We start from the raw sequence: 19,921 nt of genomic DNA, 5'->3' as shown, positions 1-19,921 counted from the left end.
CTGAGTATACTGTGCTTCTCCGAACTGGATATGCGCGAAGCATCTCAGCTGTCTTTGAATGGCCTTAGTTGGGAGGACGGTCTATTGTCCATCACCTCATCTTCTACATCATGTCCTTAACATATCATAAGCTTCCTATGCATCCTAAGCCAAACACCGACCTTCCATCTCTCCAATCACCCCCGCATGCATCTTGACCGGCGCAGCCCAATCCCTCTCACGCAAAACCTCCTCTCTGCCCTCCATGACCACAAACAAAGCCTCCGCCACACCCACCCGGACGCGCGGGTACGGATTCGTCCTCAACATGCCCAGCAACTTCTTCAGGACCTCACGTCGAATCGTCGGAATCTCCGCCAGGGAGCGGTAGATGCGCAGGCAAGCGAGGATTTTCGGGATATCGTTGGACTTGTGGTGGGATTTCTGGACGGTGGAGAGGAGGGTGCGCCATTTGAAGGTTCCGCCGTTCGGATGGGAGAGGAGGCGTTGAGGGATTCGAACCTCGAGGAGGAAAGAGAGGAGTTCGAGAGCGGGGTGTTGGAGGTTGGTGCTGTTGGAGTTGGCGAGGAGGGATTGGAGAATTGTGGTGAAGAGGGTTAGGATTGTTTCGAGGTGGGCAATTGGGATGGAAGAGAGGATACTGGCGAGAGCGGTGCGAGAAGCTTGTAGGAGGGGCTCTGCGCTGATGCCGGAGCTGGATATGATGCCTTGTAATAGAGCGTGTGTTTGCCAGGTCGGAGAGGTGGCGTCTGCGAGAGGGTGGAGGGTGTCGAGGAAGTATGCTTCCGTTGAGACACTGGAGACATCAGTCGCGGGCATTGATGAGCTGAGATGCTGTTGTTTGCATCGAGCTCCTGCCAAGCGAACACGATCTAGCTTCTCCAAGGATAACCGCAAGATGTCCGCGTGCAAGATCTGGAGGTACGAGCTATCGGAAACGGCGTCGCCTTTTGCGAGGACGCAGGTTGTGCACTGTAACGCCTGCAGCCGAACGAGCGATCCGACATCCCCTCTCTCGTCAATGGTGTAATCGTTCAGAGCGTGGTGCAGCGCATTGATAACCAGCCCCGGTATACGGGTGTCCATGTCGCGGAAGCCAGAAGTCGACTCCACGACCAGCTGTAAGGCCTTGATGCCCACGATTCGCCAGTCCACGTTCGTTGCCAGAGTCAGGTCACCGAGCGTACTAACTGCCTTCGTAATGTCCTCGCTCAGGAGCGCATTACCAGATGCCCCGATTAGCGCTCCTAAAGCGATCGCTCTCCCAGCGCCATGCATCGTGCTTTTGGAGCTATCAGTCGCAACTTTCATACAGAGACTCTCAACATCCAAGCATCCGAGTGGCATTCCCAGCTTGACCTTCAGCGTGAGAAGAGGCCTGATGAGCGATGGCGCGGCTTGCAGTATAGTTTCCTCGGATCGTGTGAGCATGCGTTCGACTAAGGTGTCAATCGATGCCAATAGGCCTTTGTCGTGCTCGAGATGAGCTAATTGCTGGCAGAGAGCCGCGAGCAGCTGCACTATAGCTGCTGGTAGCTCTGAGCGCAGCATACGCAGAGAGAACTCTCGGGTGACTTTAAGCAGAACATCTAGAACGCGTCCGAAGTCGTTGGAGCGGGCTTTGTCGAACTCTCCAACGTGCTCATCCTTCGCGTTCGCTCGCTGGAGTAGATATGCAAGGGACTGCACGAGCCCATGTAAGTAGTCTGGGTCGCTTTGGGAGCTCTCCTGGACGGATAGCAGTACTTGCATCAGCACGGCCTCGTAAGAGCTCTCCTGCAACCCGCTAAGTCGCGCCAAAGAAGCAGCAGCAGCATCTCGGGATTCAACATCCGACGAACCCAACCCCCGCCATTCGAACAATGCTGCCGAGAGTGCGGTCCAATATGAGGGGTTTAATGGCGCAGCACGGCTGGCGACATCCAGCATTGCTCGTCTTCGCAGTCCCACAGCCTGGTAGTCGACGATTTGAACGAGGGCGATGCCTTCGTGAACGTGATTCGGATGTCGTCCGACCAGCTCTTGTAATGCCGCAGACGAGCCTCGTCGAATGTTGCCGGCGGGATCAAGACAGGCGGAGAGGATGAGCTGGATCGCGAGCCATTGGATGACCGACGTATCCGGGGCAGAAGCATAACCTTTCTTCATCCTGATGTTTTTGACAGCGAGCAGTTCTTCGGTGGTGTATCTCCGGGACAAGGACCAAATGCCGAAATTGGCCGCGTCTCGGACATTGGTGCCAATACTACTCCCTGTCGCCGTGCGTTGTTCGAACTGTGATGCCAATACAAGCACATCGACAATTTCGGGGATTTGTGCTGGTATGGCGCATCGCTTGAACAGCGTATGTGCGAGGGCTAGAGTGAGACCGTGCCATTTCAACGCGTCAACAGCTCGAAAATCCAGCTTGTCTCGATCATGCGGCATGCTGTCCTTGAATGAGTCGAGGATCGCCTGAATCACTTCGTGTCCCATCTCCCCCGGAAGCTGGATGATGATGAAGCTGAGAGCTTTGGCTGCTGCATATCGAACCGGAGTGTCGCCGTCGCCGAGTGAGCCCAGGAGATGATCGATGGCAGTCTCTATCGCGCCACTTGTCTCAACAAAATCAAGCAGCGCGCCCTGAGACGGCGTGGATCGCAAAGCCAGCACGGCGATGTTGCGAAAGATCTTCAAGACTAGCTTCTTCGCCACTGCGCTCGACATGATTGTGGGCTTTTCTTCAGCGAGACGTTGAGAGGCGAGATAGATGCTCGGGATGAGGTGGTCCAGCTCTGCAGCAGAGCCTACGCCAGCGAGAAACCTTAACGGGCCAATCTTTTCATAGACAGTTGTGAGCGAGTTGTCTCGGACCACCCCCAGAGCTTGCGAGACCACGGCGTCTGCCAGTTGAAGTTTCTGCATGTCCACGCGGATAACGAGCCGTAGCAGGAGCATTGCTGCAGCATCTTGAGCCTTTGTTGAGACGGGCAGGAAGTTGTGGCCAACAAATAACACTCTTTGAACGATTGGTGGCAAGCCAGGCGGAAGTTGAATGATACGGTTGAGCTGTTCGGAGTCCACGGGTCGGTTGGAGATAGTTGATAGGTCGAATGGGGTCAACAGAAGATGAGACAGCCAGAGCAAGAGCACATACGGAGTCTGCCACTCCTCTGGCCGTTGCTCTCGTTCCGCCAGAACATGCTCAAGTCGGGAGAGGACGGGTTCCAAGTAGCGAGGCTCATTGTTTAGGAAGCGGGAAATCACTTTGTGTCCTCGCACTTTGCAAAAGGTGTAAAGAAGGATGCAGATCGCACTCTCAAAGTCGACATGCGACACTGGTGCAGGTTTTCGCTCACGCTGCAAGGACTCTGCAAAAGCCTCGACAATCGGTGGCAAGAGTTGGTTCAACCGGGCATCGAGAAGCTGCGGTTCGCCTTGGAAGGGCTCCAGTAATCGGATGGCATAGTCGAGATCACGTTGTCTGACTTGGATATGCACTCTTCCACGAGGATCGCCTGTCCTGCGCCGTTTCCAGAGGATTTTAGGTAGAGCGAGTTCCAGATCAGCAATCAGACCGGCGGATGCTTGTGCCAGTCGCAAGTCGTCATCATCGTCTGCATTCTCCATGGCTATCTGCCATCGCAGGACCCGAGTTGATTTGTGGAAATCGACCAGTTCATGGAGTTTGATACCACGACTTCTGTCCGCGGCTCGTTTCCGCTGACTTCGCAGCTGCAGCGCGCCGCAGACCGCGTCCCACTTTACGCGTTGAACGTCTCGCGATGTTGACTCGAGAGTCTTGACCTTCAGAGCGGAATACAACACCCTCCCAAATACCTGTTCGACATGGCGCAGGAATATACCGAGTACCTCGCGGTCCATGTGCTCAACGAGCAGCAACTGGCATGCTCTTCCGCCACGTGCCTCCATTCGATTCACACTGACAGCCGCGCAGGTCAGCTACCGCACTCTCAGTCGAGCATTGAAAGTCCATTGCAATCTTGCAAAGCAGTAAGACCGAACATACCACCATCACATACGATCCCTGGGCCTAACAATGCTCCAGAATGCTCTACGACTTCCACCACAAGCAGAATACCAAAAAGCCAGGCACAGTCCACGCCACATACCTCCTCACCGGCATCAGACGAGTCACCACCTCCTCCCAAACGAACGGAATCCACAGTCAAGATGACGAAGACATCCCCATGCAAAGCAGCGGGCCCCTACCAAGCAGCTCCGCCGCCGAACCGCACGACTCCATCCCCGAATCGAGCATCATTCGCTCCATCCTCCTAGTAAGAGAAGAACACCTCGCGCAAGCAAAGAGCACCTTCGACTCCATCTCCAGCATCCACATCTACAGCCTCGAATGCAACGGCCTGAGCGACATCCATACATTGACGGAGTGCAATCGGCAAATCGACGTCAACTATGCGTCCGAAGACCCGCTGCAAGCATGGAAGCAATACGGCACCATCCAGAATCCCAACGTCAAGAGGCGGGTCGGCAAAGGCACCGCACCGCCCCCTCCCGCTGCTCCTATCGAGAAGAATCCGCAGGCGAAGATAGCGCCCTCCGCTACGACAGCCAAAGCAAAAGAAGCAGAGATGAAAGCAGAAGTGAAGCCAGCAGCAGCAGTACCGACCGAAAAGAAAGGCAGCACCACCACCTCCTTCCCCAAACCCGTCCAAGCAAAGCGCCAAAATTCCGACATTTTCAAATCCTTCTCCAAAGCCAAACCCCCCGCCGCCGCTTCCCCCGTTCCCGCAGATCCAGATCCGAAAGGGGAAGACGATCTCATGACCGGCTTCTCTGATGATGAGGGGCTAGATGACGACGAGCTAGAGAAGGAGGTCGGAGAGGCGGCAAAGACGTTGCAGCCGGCTGGGAAGTCGAAGAAGGAGCGCGAGGCGGAGTTGCAGGCGATGATGGAGCAGGAGGATGAGGAGGATGAGGCGATGGAGGATGTTACTGCAGCTACTCCTGATGCTGCGCCAGCTGCTGATGTTGATGCTCCCGCCAAAGCGGAGGAAGCGGAAGAGCCTAAAGAGACGGTTACGATTGAGAACGGCCGACGTCGCGGCAAGCGGAGAATCATGAAGAAGAAGACCGTCAAAGATGAAGATGGATATCTAGGTATGGCGTCGTCTTTGCCCGCTGCATCCTCTCATCCACATCTGCTAACAGTTCGACGACAGTAACGCGAGAGGAAGCAGCCTGGGAGTCCTTCTCCGAAGAAGAGCCGCAGCCGAAGAAGATCAAGACCGCCGCGCCGAGTCAGAAAGCGTCTACCGGGGCGAAGAAGGGTGGAGCAAAAGCGGGAGGGGGGAACATCATGTCTTTCTTCTCGAAGAAGTGAGCAATCGCGCGCTTTGTCCGGGTTGCGAGCGCTTCGTTGTACATGTTCAGCCACACGCGCTCGCACTGAAAAGCTACAGCTACCTGTACTTTACTCTTTCAGCAGTATGACGTGCTCCAAGATTACCATCATGTTGGCGTCTCTCTCCCTTCTCCGCGTACTTCCACATGCCCTCACATGACTCTTTGGTGCTTCGTGGCGGCCGGTCGGAACCATGAGAACCTTCTCAGTGCGGAGCATTCACCGCCTGGAAGCCGGTGCTAGCCCCAAATAACCCCATCACTGTATCGATGAAACCATGAGAACCAGCCGGGACATCGAGACTCGTGGCAGGCGACGGGTACTGAGGATTGTTCTGCTCCAGAGGCGAATCGACCTGATCAACGTGCGGAGCTTGCTGCGAAGGATGGGAACCGGGTGGCGTTGGATCCCAGTGCGCGTCAGACGGCGCCTCCTCTGTTGCGGTATCGGATGCGTGGGCGTCATCAGACCCTGTGTCTCGCGTTTCTGTGACAGCAAGCTGATCAGCGAATTCCGACGGCGGCGCTTCTTCTTCATCCAGATCGACAGACTCTTCTTCCGAATCGGGCACCATGGTCCGCGAGGATGCAGTCGTGTTCTGTGTTTCTGGCATTCCAGCAGTGTGGTCTTCAACGTCGTCATTGTCATTCGGGGACAAATCATGCGGATCATCTTCAACTGAGACATCGGGACCATGGCCAAGCTGTGCAATTGCAGCTGCAGCAGTCGACAGCGCGTCTTCAACCTGTGTGAGATCGAAGTCGGTGTTGAAGGCCGCCGCTTCCTCGTCTAGTTCTTCTTCTTCGTCTTCCTCCTCTTCTTCTGCTGCAGCAGCTTGTTCTTGATCATCAAACTGGTCATCATTCACATTCTGTCCTTCATCTTCCTCGTCGCTTGCTTGAACACCATCACTGATGACAATCGGCGTCCCAGCCGCCCCTCCCAGCTCTCCAATATTGCGAAGCGTGCTCTCAACAAGATCATCAACCTCGCCCGATGACAGCACCGCAGCCTTACCCTTGCCACGTCCCGGTTTCTTGCTCCCCCTCTTCAGCGGGGGCTGAGACTCCTCCTCCTCAGTTTGCAACGCCCCTGACATCTCATAGCTGTCTCGCTTCCGCTTCCGTCCAGTCTGCGTAGCAGCCTGTGTCGATGCAAAAGCAACGCGATCCGCTTTTCGGGCCTTGTGCTGATGTCCCGGGATGCCGTAGTCTTGCGGATGATGTTTAGCGCTGTAATCGTGATGTTTGCGCGCTTCCTCGCGAGATGAGCGCCGCGTCGCTTTGGGATCAGGGTGTCTTTGAGTTGGTGCTATGATTTCGAGGTCTAGTTCGCTGGAGGGAAGGCGGGCGTGGAAGGAAGCTTCAGTATCCGAGACGCGGGCGGACGATGGAAGGCTTTCGGTGTCGCTGGCGGCTGCGTCGTCATCTGCGGTGCTGGAGGAGGCGACCGAAGGAGACTGCGCGGTGAGGCTGCGGCGTTTGGCAGCGTAGGCTGGACGGATTTGCTCGTCGAGTGGGTGGTATCTGCTCGCACATTAGCGATGTTGCATGGGAAGTAGGAGGGCGCTGCGCGAGCTGAAACGCACTTCATATCATACTGATCACGCGTATTCGAGAGTCTCGCCTCCCTCTGCGGCCGCTCTTTGCCTCTCCGTTCACTCTGCGTCCTTGAGGTGGAGGCATCATCGTCCTCATCGTCAACCACCGCCTGACTCTGCGGCGAGGCGAGAATGTTGCTGGGGTTGAGACCGGAGAGAAGGCGGCTTGTGCGTTTGCGTGGCTTCTTGGAGACTGGCACGTCGGGTTCGCCATCGCTGGCTTCTTGTTGGACATCCTGCTCCACGGAGACACGTGATTCTGATGTTGGGCTTGCTGGGGTTTGTTCAGGGGTAGAAGCCATATTGGCTCAGCATGAAGGATTGGCAGACAAACGACAACGATTGACGGGCAGAGAAAGTGGCGACGAGCAAAAGATGGGTGAATGGCGGTGCAGAAATGGAGGTGAAGGAAAAAGAGAAGAGGTAGGTGCGACGCGTGTCGAAGAGGGAAGGCACGAGAGACGCCTGCCTGGTCGACGCGAACGCGGGACGCATGCACGTGACAACATGAGATGAGAAATGTGAGTCCGAGAGCCCGTCAGCAACGCCTTCTCCGGCCTTGTTTTGTCTCCTGTACGATATAAGACAGCTGCAGCGAATGAGGTAGTATAATAATGCACAAAGCGAAAGACGACACGGGCATGCACATGCTCCCGTGGTTGACTGTACCCATCCGTAACGCCTCGCTTTCACATTGTTCGCCAGTCGCTAGAACGCAAAAACAATCTCTCCAGTCTCTAGAAAGAGCACAAAACAAAAGAAGATCCTTCAGCAGTTGAGCTTCACCAGGGCAGTGTCATGACACCGACATTCGTTGCCTGAGCAGAGCGGGATGTTGTCGCGGAGGATATTTGCTGCTCGGGATCATCATCTCCGGAATGGCAGAATCGCCATCATCCGCCTCCGGATCGTCGACTTCCAACGAGTCGACTTCAAGCAAGACACTCTCCGGCGAGCCAACGCGGCGATGGGGCGTGGGTATCACTGCCTCCGTTGCCGGCGGCGTGGTTCGGGCCGCCTCTCTTCCTTGTCGTTGCGCTGCCTTGACGGCACGCCTTTGTAGCATCGGCAACGCTGCTTGGCCCACTTCCCGCGCCTGCGCTATCTTCTCTTTCACGCGAGTGAGTTCGAGGGTGCAGTCGCCGTTGCGGAGGACCTGATGCGCAGCCCTCTCGCACAACGCCTGGGCTTGATCGAGAAAAGCATCTGCTTGATCAAACGCCATGGTGTCTTCATTTCTCGGCAGCACGCGAGGTGATCGAAGTGGATGTGGTGGAGAGGAAGTACGCTTCGGTTTAATGATGAGGCCAGGCATTGCTTCGTCATCTGCACTCTCCTCGTCACCACTGCTGGAACTGCAGCGGGCGAGGAAGTCGACCTTTGCGCTCATCTTGCCCTTTCTCATGGCGTTGCGGCAGTGAGCGATGGTGCGTACCGCCGCCTCGAAGCGTTGTTGAATGTCTCCATCGTAGAAGACCGTGACCATCGTTCTTGAGCGGTATTTTAGCGGACCAGCGCTGGGCCGGGCGGAGCATGCTGATCGGGTCTTGCGTTTGCACTGGGGTGTGCGCGGGGGGTCATCGGGGTGGGATGAGGTGAGAGGAGGCAGTTGCTGGTGGTGGAGTGCGGGAGGACGGGTGTGACGTTGTGCGCGGGCAGGCGACGTCAGGTTGTGAGGGGATGTGGAGGACGAGGGAGACGAGGCGGTCGCCGCATTGTTCGGGCTTCTGGGCCGTTGTCGTAATCGCGGTTCATCCTCTGAGCCCCTTGATCGCTGCGAAGAGGAAGCAGATGGAGGTCGGGGGATGTGGTGTTGCCGGCACAATTCCGCACTCTGTCTTTCTTCCGAACTCTTGACGATTGCGTCCAACTGCTCTAGCAAGCTGGGGAGGGTATCGAGGAGAAAGGTAAAGGCGTCTAGTGTCTCGGCCATGATGCGGCACAGCGGGTCTGCTGCCGCGACGCTTGGACGGGCATGCAGGTGGTTGGGCGGGGAGGTGTGGAGGGGGAGGTGATGGTAATTCGCGGGGAGGGAGGGGAGGGAGAGCGATGAAGGAGGAGATGGGAAGGAGGGAAGGAAAAGTGAGGCGGAGTTGGAGGGGATCGGGATGGAGTGGGGTGGGTGTAGGAATATACTTGGGGACGTCGGGCCTGGTTGGCAGAGGGCAGGGTATGTGGGTTGGTGATCGACGTCGGCGATACGATGCCATGATGCCACGCCGGCTCCGCTTGCCCTCGTCTGCCACGAAGCGATCAAGCACCTGGACCAGGCCCGTCGATTCGGAAAATATTCAGAGTGGGAGACGAGTGCATGAAGTGCTCATCGCCCACACCAGGACCCCCCATCGTTCCTTCCTTCCGCTCTCGAGTAAGTGCAACGCGGAGATACGCCGAGTTACGATTGATGAATTGGTGATTGACCAGCCCTACATGCACCACACCAACGCAGGGAAGACGGGCAAGGACGGGATGGCGCGGCGGGCCGATGGACGGCGAAGTGCTTGATTTGCATTTGCCCCCGGATCGATTGGGCATCGATCACCGCGCCCACCGGCACCCGCAAGCCTAAATCCCCAGAAACAACCCATCAATTACCGCTTTGCGCAAAGGCTGCTGCACGTCCGCCTCGTTACTGCATCCCGCCCATCTGCAGGGTGGATGGCCGGCACGCAGGGTTCAGCGTTCGTCAGTCTATGAGCAGGTTTCGGAGAATCTGCATCACTTGGCCAGGCTATCAGGCGAAATATCATCGTTAACACCTCGTCAATGCTATCGCTACTTGTGCCCTGGAACTGGAAAGAGTCTGGCCGTCTGGCGACGTGTCTCGCTTGCAGGTCCACACCATCTTTCGTCATGTTTTGCTGATCTGCATGCAACCCCAATGCAACGACACCCTACCAAGTAAACTCACCCACTGCTTTGGTAGCCTCGGGAGTTGCAACTCAGATTCAGGATTCCCCGATGCATCACAGCTGTTCATCACAAGGTTATTCATCGAGTGCTCCGCATCGAAATGGATACTCTTGCTGGTATTTGAAATAATGGCGAGTGAAGACATGCCCTCCATCAATGTCTCCGGTTTCAAACGAGTCATGGGCCGCTTGACAGACTGCTGTAACCAGCTATTTCCCCGAGCTGACTGCCTCGGGTATTGGCGGCTCCGAAGGTCAAGATCAGCATCAACAGGTGCTGATACTGCATCTCATCACGTTCCGATGTGCTTGTAAGTATCAGGCTCCAGTTGCACCGACGTCCTACGGCGTTGATCCCGAGCAGATTTAGACAGCATGAATCAACGGCTGCAGGTTGGTAAGGATGTCAATGCTATACATGACACAGCTCATCATCCAGCCTTGCCTCAGCCTACTGGATCTAGTCCATCTAATCATGCTAGACTAAGGCCACAACTCCTGATGCTTCCACGTCCCACTCCCGGCATCAAACGTGTAGAACTGGCGTCTCGCAGTATTGGGATCGCTCAAATCCACCGACTCCACCTCCTCTGGCGCAATGATGACCACACGGAAATTCCTACGCGCAATGGGGTGCTGCAAATCCTCCACCTTGGCCCCGACATCCAAGTGTTCGCCTTCGATCGGCTCGTCCACAGGTCGACCTGGAGGCGGAGCAGCAAACATCCCTAGCATGCATGCGTCAGTACTAGATCAAAGAACATCAACATGAGACCACGCACCCTTTGAAGTAGGCGACATATTCCCAAAATGCGCCGTCAATTCCTTCCCCCACGACCACTCGCCCTTCTCCTCCTCCTTTCCTGACACAACCCTCATCCGGCCTCCAACCTCACTCTTCACCGTCCGCACCCCGCTTCCCTCCTCACTCCCCTGCTCGCCCTCGATATCCCTCGCAACAACAAACGCCCGCCCGCGCACTCGCCACTGCACACTCGGCTCCTTGGCCCACCACACAGCCTCACACCACCCTCCCCCTCCACTTCCCTGCACCAGACTGTCATCATCCGCTTTCCCAGCCGAAGAAGCAAACACCTCCCCGGCCTTCTGCATGCGCACATCCGTCGTGAAAGTCGGCAAATCGCTTTCGAACACGCGCGCATTCTGGGGAGCATCATTGTGCTTGTTCTCGGGTAACTCGCCCCAGAAGCCGCGGAAGATGCACGTGCGGGCGCGCGGGAGGTACGGGGTTGGACTTCCCTTCGGTGCAGGGTGGAGAGTGGCGAGCACGAATTCCGGGCTGGGCATGGTGTTGATGTGCGATAGGAAGGTGTCGCGCCACGGTGCCGGGGCCTGCTGCTGCTGGGCGGAGGTCGACGACATGTTGACTTTTGCTGATGTTGTTGTCGTTATTGCTGCTGGGGTTGTGCTTCTTCCTCGTGCCACGGACGTGGTGTGCACGATGTCCAGGAGACGGCGGCGGGCGAGGGAAGCTATGGTTGCTGTGGTTATTCTTGCTGTAGTGTGAGTTGAGAGCCGGTGATTCTACGTGGAGCTGCAGTGTCGGAGAGTGTTGCCGTTATCGATGGATTTCAAGTTGTCTGATCATTCATTGCGACATAGATGGGGCATTGGGTGGAGGAATCTCAAAGTCGCGGAGCTGTCAACGTCATACATATTTCTCGCGGGCCCGCTGCACCACCTCACCTCACTCCACGAAAATCCCGAACTGCTGTGGCACATTTCATAACTTTCAACACATTCGTAGTCGTATCTAATCATTGCCACACTACATCTTACAAAAAAAGCCCACATCAAAGCTCCCCACTCATAGGATACTGCGCCAAATTCGCCGGCACCTTAGGCACCTTCGGACTCTTCATCGGCGCCCCCGCCGCAGCCGCAAGTCTCAGCGCCTCGCGCGCCTCCCCTTTGCCCCCCGTACTCGTCAAGCGTCTCAAACCCTGGCGGAAACCAGCTTTGAAGCCCGCAGGCTTGACGGTAGCGTCTTGCTGTTGGTAGTGCCTGCGCGCCTCCTCGCTCGTGCGCGCACGCTCGAGCGTAAATTCGTCGTCGGAGAAGGCGGCGTCGGTGTCGTCTAGGCTGTCGTCTGCGGCGTAGTGCAAGTCGCTTTGCGCGGATTGCGGGGAGAAAGTGTTCATCGTGCGCATGATTGGCGAGGTGGCGGAGCGGTTGTGTAAGCGCGGGCGGTGGTGGAAGCTCGAGCTCGCTTTGTGGTTCTGCGCGAAAGCCGAGGGGTTCATGGCGTGTGTTGTCTCGCGAGGCGGCGGGTACACAGAGTCCGTGAAGCCCGTTTGGAAGGAGGTGATGCTCGCGTTGCGACGCATCGAGCGGCGTAGGATGGGCGCAACTTGCTGGTCGTACAGATTCTCGCGTTCCGTGATCCGGCTACCGTCGAGGTAGGAGCTCCCGTCTAAATCCACAGACATCATGTCGTCTCCCGGCTCGTCGAAGAAGTCGTCTAGACTGTCGAGCTTCAGCGCCAGCTCATGCATATTCCCTTCATCCATCTTCGCGCCTGTGGACATCGCGAAGCTTGCGTCGTTTCCGAAGTACGAGTCTGGTGACTCTTCGTGCTCAAACTCCACCTCTGGCGTCCGGCTGGGCTCGTGCATGCCGTTGAGGCTGAAGGTGTTGAGCGACTCCGCTACAGCCGCGACATTCTTCCTCGTTTGCTCCGAGCGGATGGCCGGCATTGGCACCGACCAGCCCGACTCTTCGGGTATCCCATACAAGCTCTTGGTGCTTTGATACTCCCTCCTCGTAGCACGACTGGAATGCGACCCTGCCATGCTCATGCGAAGGTGCTTGTTGTCGAAGGGCGTGCCAATCATGTCAAGCACGCCATCCAATACATCCAGTGCCTGCTGACAATGCTCGGTCTGCAACAGCCGCAGCAATGGAGAAATCAAATCCGGGCCATGTGAGGCGATTTCCAGCTTGTGCATGTCAATCTCCGCAATCACCACGCGCAGCACCTGCATCGTCCGCACTTTGAACCACGCGGATTGATTATTGACCATGCCCAGCAAGAAAACCAGACTCGGGAGTTCGTAGGTCGGGAAGTAGCTTGTGCGAATGGCAGCGATGCATTGGGCGAGGAAGTCGTCCTCGTTGCGGTATTTGCCCCGGCCAAAGCCTTGCAGCACTCGCGCGAGACTTTCCCGTTTCTGATGTTCCGCGATCGAGGCGAGCGAGTGAGTCGAGTCCAGACAGTCAATGTCTGCGCCAAAGTCTTCGAAAGAGCGGAGATAGCGGGGGAGGTTGGCGAACAAGGTGAACAAGAGCCGATCATCAGGGCCGACGATGTCATTGGAGGGGACTTTGACCAATCGCTCCATAAGGAGAAGAGCTTGCTCCATAGACTGCTTCGAGCGTAGACCGCTGTGGAGTAGAGGATGGACGCCATGGAACACCGTGTCCCAAGTCCGCGGCCGACCATCCATCAAAGACTGGAGAGTAGCGGGGTCCGTGAGGTCGAATTTCTCCATCAGCTCTCTCATCATCTCCAGTGCCTCTTGGTACTCCACCTCCAACGTCGTGTCCAAAGCAGCACACGTCGTCCAGAAGAGCTGCGGCGAGAGAATCAGCTGATCAATAGGGAGCTTGCGGATCGTCATGCGCAAAGTGGTCAAGATCTCCATGGAATAAGAAGGAAAGCCGGCAGTCTCAGTGTCGGCAATGGTGCAGGATAGGCGGGAGAGAGTAGGATAAAGCATCCTCGAATCCATAGTCGTCGACAAGCAGCGGAACACCTGGAGAGACCGACAGGCCGTATGCTGTACCGCGCACGTTGTCGCCCAGTCAATGGCGATTGCTGCCCAGTCCTCACGGAAACTAGGACTGACGATCGTGAAAGCCTTGATCAGCGCGTCCATGACCTGAGTCATTGGGTGGAGTACAGCCGCACCCTTCTCCTTTGCTGCTCCGAAATCCGTGTCAGTATACGCCCACGTAATGTCGACGGCCTGGTTTCGAATCGCTTCCACGAATTCCTCAGTCTCCGTCTTCAGCTCGCCGGGCTCAACCTTCGAAATGACCAGTTCGTGGATGAGATGCACGGCCAACTCTCTCGCCTGGTCTTGCACAATCGTGACATTTTGATCCCATTGCACAACAGCCACGTGAAGGAGAGCAGGGATCTTCTCGGCGGACAGGACAAAAGGCGACACCATCAGATCCACCAGCAAAATCATGCAAATCTGCGCAAGCGACATGCCGTTGTGTTTGGCACCGCTCGGTAAGACGAGATCGAGATCCGCAACATATGGCAGATCCGCAGTGTCCGAAGGCGGCAAAGAGGGCTCCCGATGCTCCACGACCATGCTTTTGGGGCTGATGGAGAGCATGAGATGGTCGACGATCCTCGTTCCCCCAGGCGTCTTGGACAAGAAGACAATGACCTGCTTGGCAAAGATGACAAAGTTCTGCTCGCGCTTCTCCAGACACGTCTTGATGATGAAGTTGAGGATGATGGTGACGTTGTTGACGTGGGGTCCGCTCGCCAACGCTTGCCAGAGCGCCTGTGTCTCGTTGTGGAGAGTGACGCTGCTTCTGACCGTGAGCTCGATCAGGTTCACGAGGAGCATGTATGATTCCACCACCGGGTTTCCGGCGACGTCCACACGTAGTTCGATGGACTGGATCCATGGGAGCATCGCCGATACCATCGTTCGCTGCTGATCTTGAGGCAGGTCCTTGAAGACGGTGCAAAACTCGGACAACACATGAAAGGCGAGGGTAGAATGCTGCTGTGAGAGTCGTCGCGACACCTCGAACTGCGCCAGCTTGTAGACGGCGGTAGTGCGGTCCGACACGCTAATCTCCAAGTCTTGAAGATTAGACGTGCTCCCCGGGGCTTCTTTGGGCGGCACGGCCCCCGGACTCACTTTTGGCAACATATTCTCCTCCAACCGCCGCATCAACCGCACAGACCGCATCCGCACCTGTGTGTTGTCACTGCCCAGGTTGTACAATCCCAGACAAAACACTCTCCACAAGGGGACTACAACGGGGTGTTCTCCGTCAAGTAGTAGCCCACTCACCACCTCGAAATAGCTGGCTAGAGCTTTGGGCTTTTTCGCAGTATAGCACATGCGCATCGCTTGCTTCATCAGCGTTGTGTGGTCAGGGTTATGCTTGATGAGCTTTGACAGCGCTCGTTGGCCAATGGTGTGCGCTCGATCGCTCGGATTGTCGAACATGGAGTGGATCCAGGCGAGCATGCGGCGGACATCGAATTGGTGCAAGATGCGACCGTCAGCGATAAAGTTGAGTGGGCCCGCACACAGTGCCGCCATGGCAGAGAGAGCGGCGTTTTGGAGCTCGATGCGCTGCTTTTCAAACGCGGAATTAATCACGCCTTGACGTCGTGCATCATGTTCTTGCTCGAGAATGGAGCGTCGCACGTTCTCCTCGTGCTGCCGCAACTGTCGCTCGTTGGGCGAGAAACCACACCAGTTCTCCATGAGGGAAAAGAGCGCCAGCCGAGACTGAAACGACATGTAGCGAATGGCGTCCTTCAGCATGTGAGTGCGATCGTACAGACTCTCCACCAGCGAGCAAAAGTGGGTTCGTAGCCGTTGCAAGTCGAAGTCGGCCTGTACTTCCGCATCACTGAGGTAGATACGGAGGTGTTTCGAGTAGTCGATGAGATACGTCGTCGCAAAGTCATCTTCCAAGATGGACTTGTCGGCTGGAATGGGGATATGGTGGCAAGTGGCGGCGAAGATCTGGGTGATGTCGCTCCGCAACGTGTCCGTCCGGCGATTCCTTCTTGGACTGCTCAGGTTTCGCTGGTGCAGCGCCTTTGTCTCATTCCCGCACTCCATAACAAACGGCTGCAAGACCTGCAAGAGTATTGGAAACAAAGCGGCGTTTGTCGCGCAAAGACCCATTACAGTAGCAGTTCGCACACTGTGATTTGGAGCAGTGAGGAACGGCACGGCCTTGGAAAAGAGTTCGAAGGCCGAAGTGACCTTTTCGGAGCTGGTGGATGATGATTTTGACCCGTTCCGAGAGTGCTGCACGCTGGAGCTAGATTTGTGAGATTGGCCCTGGCTGACATTGGTGACGGTCGTGCAGGCGAAGATCAAGTGGATCTTCCACTGCTCAATGACAACTTCGGGAGAAGCACCGTTGGATCGCCCAGCGCCTTGTTGTCGGCCCGGAGGCATATTGAGGTCCAATGCGGTATTGATGGCCTGCTTGCTGCCGTCCACCAGGGCACCGATAGTGCGGTAGCTGTGGAAGAGACGCTGACACACCAGTTCGCGAGTCAACACCACCGCCTGCAGCCATTCCGCGGCAGTGCGGATGATCTTTGCGAAAATCTTCCACCACAATGCTGCATCATAGCTGACTTCACTACAGCACAGCTCGCGCAGTATGCCCATCTTCTGGCCCTTGTGCAGTCGACTTTTCTCCGCGAGCGTCAGGAAGTCGTCATCGAATCTCATATTATATTTGTCAGGATCGTCCAGGATTGCAATCAGGCGTGCAAAGTTTGCCGGACTCCCCTTCTCGAACTTCAGCAACACTTCGTCGAACTGTGTCAGCAGGCGTAGCACGTCCAGAGCAACAGCACGGACACTGCTAGATGCTGAGCAAAGAAAGAAGAGCCCATAGGACTCGACTTCGTCCAGGTGCGCCACAATACTGCCGTAGTCCAAGGCCACTTTCCGACTGGCCATGTCTTCGTCGGGATTCGCCAATACCTTCTGCGCTCGCTTTTGCACGTCCTCGAGCCAGATCTGCAGAAGTTCGAGGTAGAGCTTGAGCGTGCCTTCAACGTGACCTGGGCCCAGCAGCCGACTGTTTGCATATCGATCGTCGAAGTTGAAAATGTATCTCGCGAATCCAATCGTGACTTGTTGAGCGTAGGATTGCCTTGCGATCGACTTCAGCGATTGCATGGATGTCGCGGCAATGTGCGACTGCATGTGAGCGGTGCCGGTGCAGAGCAGATTCACCAGAGCGTTGATGGGAAGATGTGGTGATACGCATCGAGGAAGCGCTTCCACAGCCACGTGGAACAAGTCGTAATAATGCTGGCGTAAGTCGGTGGGATTCGTAAAATCGTCTTTGCGGTTGAAAGCGAACGCTTCCGCCATGGGCGTCTTGGGTGTCTGAGATGCAATTCTCTCGTCCAGCACCGCTTGTCCGCCGAAGGTGTTGTCGCAGATAATGGTCAGCTGGCCGAGAATTTGGCAGAACCTCACATAATATTCCTTGGCGATGTCGTTGAGGTTGTTCGTCAGGACTGGCTGCGACAACCGTTCTGTCCGGCCTGCGGACAAAGCAAAACCCTGTGACTTCGTACGTCGGTGCGTGACTGGCGAGCGAGAGGTGGGGTCCATCAACGCATCGCATTCAAAGGTGGTGGGATATGGGGGAGGGCGTCTCTTCTCGAGGTCTCCCATGATGGCGAGGAAGGCTCGAATGGCAATGACGGTCTTTTCGGGATCCAGATTCTCAATCTTCTGCTGTCCATCCGCGTTGAAGAACGACTCGGCGCTCATCAAGGGGAAGATGATGGTGCGGAAGCAGATGTCTTGATACTTGTAGCCGATGATGCGGATCAATTGGATGAGTGGGTCCGCAATCACCGGGTCAGTTGAGATCAAGACGCGCTTGCCGCCCTGGAAAACCAATCTGATCAGCTCGTCCAGCCTTCTCGTTACAACAGGCTGAGCCTCGTCATGTCGATAGAGATATCGCCAGACCAGTCGGCAGGTAGCCTTGAGAACGTGCGACCTTCCAGAGCGATCCTTGACTCGCGCCTGGGATGTGGAAACGAGGGCGAGCCATTGCGATGCGAACTGGTCCGCAGGCGACACGCACAGCAGGACTGCTGAAAGCGGAAACACATACGGCCAGTGATCTGCTTTGGACAGCATTTGGACAATCTTGGGCTGGATAGTGGCCAGCACGTCCTTCCACTTGGGCATATTGAGTTCCGAAGTGGCCGTGGCCGCGATGGAGAGTAATAGCTGTTCGAACAACTCGGCATAGGCGTGCTTCATGACTCTGCCATGAACCTCGGCGAAGAAGTTGGCGAGGACCTGTAGCATATCACAGGACTGCTCCCAGGCATCCTCAGGTTGGGAGCGAACTTTGATCCAACGCATGCTGTGCACCAGCATTGCAGTTTTCGACGCCAGCCTAGGATCGCCCATTCCCTTGACGGAGAGTCGTTTGTGGGCTCTCTCAATGTCTCGGATGAACTTGTCGACGACCTGCTGGAATCTGAGCCCGCTCATCACGCCGAGGAGTTGCCCGCGAATAACCCAATTGGCTTTTCGGAGGGGTGAAGAAGCCAATGACTCCGGCTCAGCGCTCTGCAGCTGGCTGTAGATGACCTCTTCAAGGCGGGCAGCAGTGTTGACGGTGGTGTCAGACGCGTTCAGCGCCGTCAAGGTGGTCTGTCCAATCACCTCCGCCAACACCCTGCATAGGATGTATACCGAGACGGTCGACCTTCGATCAGCAACCGCGAGGCTGTTCTCCAGAGAGAGAAGGTCCGATCCACCCGAGACAGACGTCGAGGTGGAAAAGGAATCACTCGGGGTGTGCTGAGGAGTCGTGCGTACGGAGTCGCGAATGGACTGGATCTCGCCAACAATTGCATTGGCAGTGTCGGCTTTCCCTTGTCTCCAAAGAATCATAGCATCAATGAGAGACTTGGGCTTGTGTCGATTGATATGCCCAAGCGATGAAATCAGCTGGTCAAAGGCCGGGTCCGCGCCTGGGCCGCACACATTCTCCACTCGAGGATCGCGATTCCCTTGTCCCGCAATGCAAAGCTCAATGCGCTCGTCGGCTGCGGCGATGAATCTGGTGAAGAGATGGTGCAGCGCGTATTCTCCGACGGTGGTAGGGATATGAGACTGCTCTCCCTGGGGGCGGGACAGAGAGCGTTGGTGATCATGATTCCTCCTCAGCCTCCCACTACGCATTCGTTCGATCCCACGGGGTGCAGCGGTATTATCAAAGCTTCTATTGATGGGCAGCACCGAAGAATGAGAGGTATTGGCATGCAACGTTGATAGCGACGGACTCTTGTTCAAATCGTGGACTCCATCCCCAGTAGCCATGATCTTAGGCGGACCGAGAGGACTAGTACTTTGGACGGTATTCAGGGCGGAGGTATTGCGCGAATGCTGTACTCCATGCACGATCGAGGTCTGCCGATGGTGGCCGTATGACTGTGATGGCCTTCTTTCTAGTTCGGGAGGCGTGCCGTGGCCAGCCTGAGGCGGCGCAGCAGCAGAGGAATAGCCTGCTCGAAAGGAGGCATTCTGCGGGCTGCTCGCACTCGATGCTCTGCCTCTTGTCTGCGAGGAGTCGCGGGATGCGCCGAAGCGCGCGGGGACTTGGGAGGTGAAGTAGGAGGTATCGGAGGGGTGGGCGGTGGTGGTGACGCTTCTGTTCCGGCCGTCAGAGGGGGAAGGGAGGGCTGTGGAGAGAAGGAGAGAATGTCAGCGCAGTCTCGTCAACCTGGTTGGGCCGGTATGCAGTGCTGTCTCCCGCGGGTGCTGTGCCCCTCATGTGCGCAGGATCGCTGGCAATCTCGGGAGCGGGACGTTGTACTCACTCATCCTCTGTCCATTCGATCTGCCGGCTTGCGCCCTTCTCAGCCAACCTCACACCAGATGCGGCTCAAGTCATCATTGCAGGCGGCGAGCTGAAGGGGAAGTGGTGGCAAGCGGTATCATTTCAGGTGTGGTATAGACTCTGGTGCCTTGCAGTAGCGTCGCAGGTTCCTCGCCAATCGAATGTCGGGAGGGCGTAGATGTCTGCCCAAAGCTGGAGGCAGCTAGCGAAGCTGCTCAATTGGTTCAAATTGGAGTGGGAGAGCAGTCCTCGGCGGTAAAGAAGTGATAGATGCGTTTGGCGACTGTGCAAGGAGGATGTCGCTGGGATGGGAGGTGGTATGCTGTGAGCATGCTCCGAGCATTTTCCCAAACCGGAAGGCGAAACGCTTAGGGTCAGGGTTAAGGTTTGGAGCAGACCTCACCCCGT

At 56.4% G+C, this 19,921-nt stretch overlaps 6 protein-coding genes across 6 annotated transcripts; 1 reads left to right on the top strand and 5 right to left on the bottom strand.

Annotated features, from left to right (window-relative positions):
- Positions 1-144: 144 nt before the first annotated feature.
- Positions 145-3,609, bottom strand: BDY17DRAFT_320713 (armadillo-type protein; the record flags this gene model as incomplete). The annotated part of the gene is made up of 1 exon (XM_033736498.1): positions 145-3,609. One exon carries the CDS (start codon positions 3,607-3,609, stop codon positions 145-147), a length of 3,465 nt encoding a protein of 1,154 aa, XP_033594794.1.
- Positions 3,610-3,828: 219 nt separating this feature from the next.
- BDY17DRAFT_314909 (DNA polymerase subunit Cdc27) lies at positions 3,829-5,344 on the top strand (the record flags this gene model as incomplete). The annotated part of the gene is made up of 4 exons (XM_033735863.1): positions 3,829-3,885; positions 3,938-3,993; positions 4,049-5,121; positions 5,184-5,344. 4 exons carry the CDS (start codon positions 3,829-3,831, stop codon positions 5,342-5,344), a joined length of 1,347 nt encoding a protein of 448 aa, XP_033594793.1.
- A 226-nt stretch (positions 5,345-5,570) lies between these two features.
- BDY17DRAFT_307480 (uncharacterized protein) lies at positions 5,571-7,267 on the bottom strand (the record flags this gene model as incomplete). Its single annotated transcript, XM_033735119.1, has 2 exons — positions 5,571-6,891; positions 6,954-7,267. The coding sequence occupies 2 exons, from the start codon at positions 7,265-7,267 to the stop codon at positions 5,571-5,573; spliced, it is 1,635 nt and encodes a 544-aa protein (XP_033594792.1).
- A 232-nt stretch (positions 7,268-7,499) lies between these two features.
- BDY17DRAFT_290446 (uncharacterized protein) lies at positions 7,500-9,396 on the bottom strand. Its single transcript, XM_033732509.1, has one exon. It carries the CDS (start codon positions 8,896-8,898, stop codon positions 7,762-7,764), a length of 1,137 nt encoding a protein of 378 aa, XP_033594791.1. The 5' UTR covers positions 8,899-9,396; the 3' UTR covers positions 7,500-7,761.
- Positions 9,397-10,583: 1,187 nt separating this feature from the next.
- On the bottom strand, positions 10,584-11,521 carry BDY17DRAFT_290444 (pyridoxamine 5'-phosphate oxidase-domain-containing protein). Its single transcript, XM_033732508.1, has one exon. The coding sequence runs from the start codon at positions 11,258-11,260 to the stop codon at positions 10,631-10,633; it is 630 nt and encodes a 209-aa protein (XP_033594790.1). The 5' UTR covers positions 11,261-11,521; the 3' UTR covers positions 10,584-10,630.
- Positions 11,522-11,530: 9 nt separating this feature from the next.
- Positions 11,531-19,887, bottom strand: BDY17DRAFT_275316 (putative cell morphogenesis protein). Its single transcript, XM_033731985.1, has 2 exons — positions 19,494-19,887; positions 11,531-19,355 (listed from the first exon to the last, which is right to left on the bottom strand). The coding sequence occupies exons 1-2, from the start codon at positions 19,495-19,497 to the stop codon at positions 11,692-11,694; spliced, it is 7,668 nt and encodes a 2,555-aa protein (XP_033594789.1). The 5' UTR covers positions 19,498-19,887; the 3' UTR covers positions 11,531-11,691.
- Positions 19,888-19,921: the final 34 nt, after the last annotated feature.

The sequence above is a fragment of the Neohortaea acidophila genome, assembly GCF_010093505.1.
Source record: "Neohortaea acidophila strain CBS 113389 unplaced genomic scaffold BDY17scaffold_1, whole genome shotgun sequence".
In the NCBI taxonomy this organism is placed as follows: domain Eukaryota; kingdom Fungi; phylum Ascomycota; class Dothideomycetes; order Mycosphaerellales; family Teratosphaeriaceae; genus Neohortaea; species Neohortaea acidophila.
This window is presented reverse-complemented; position numbering and strand designations above follow the sequence as displayed.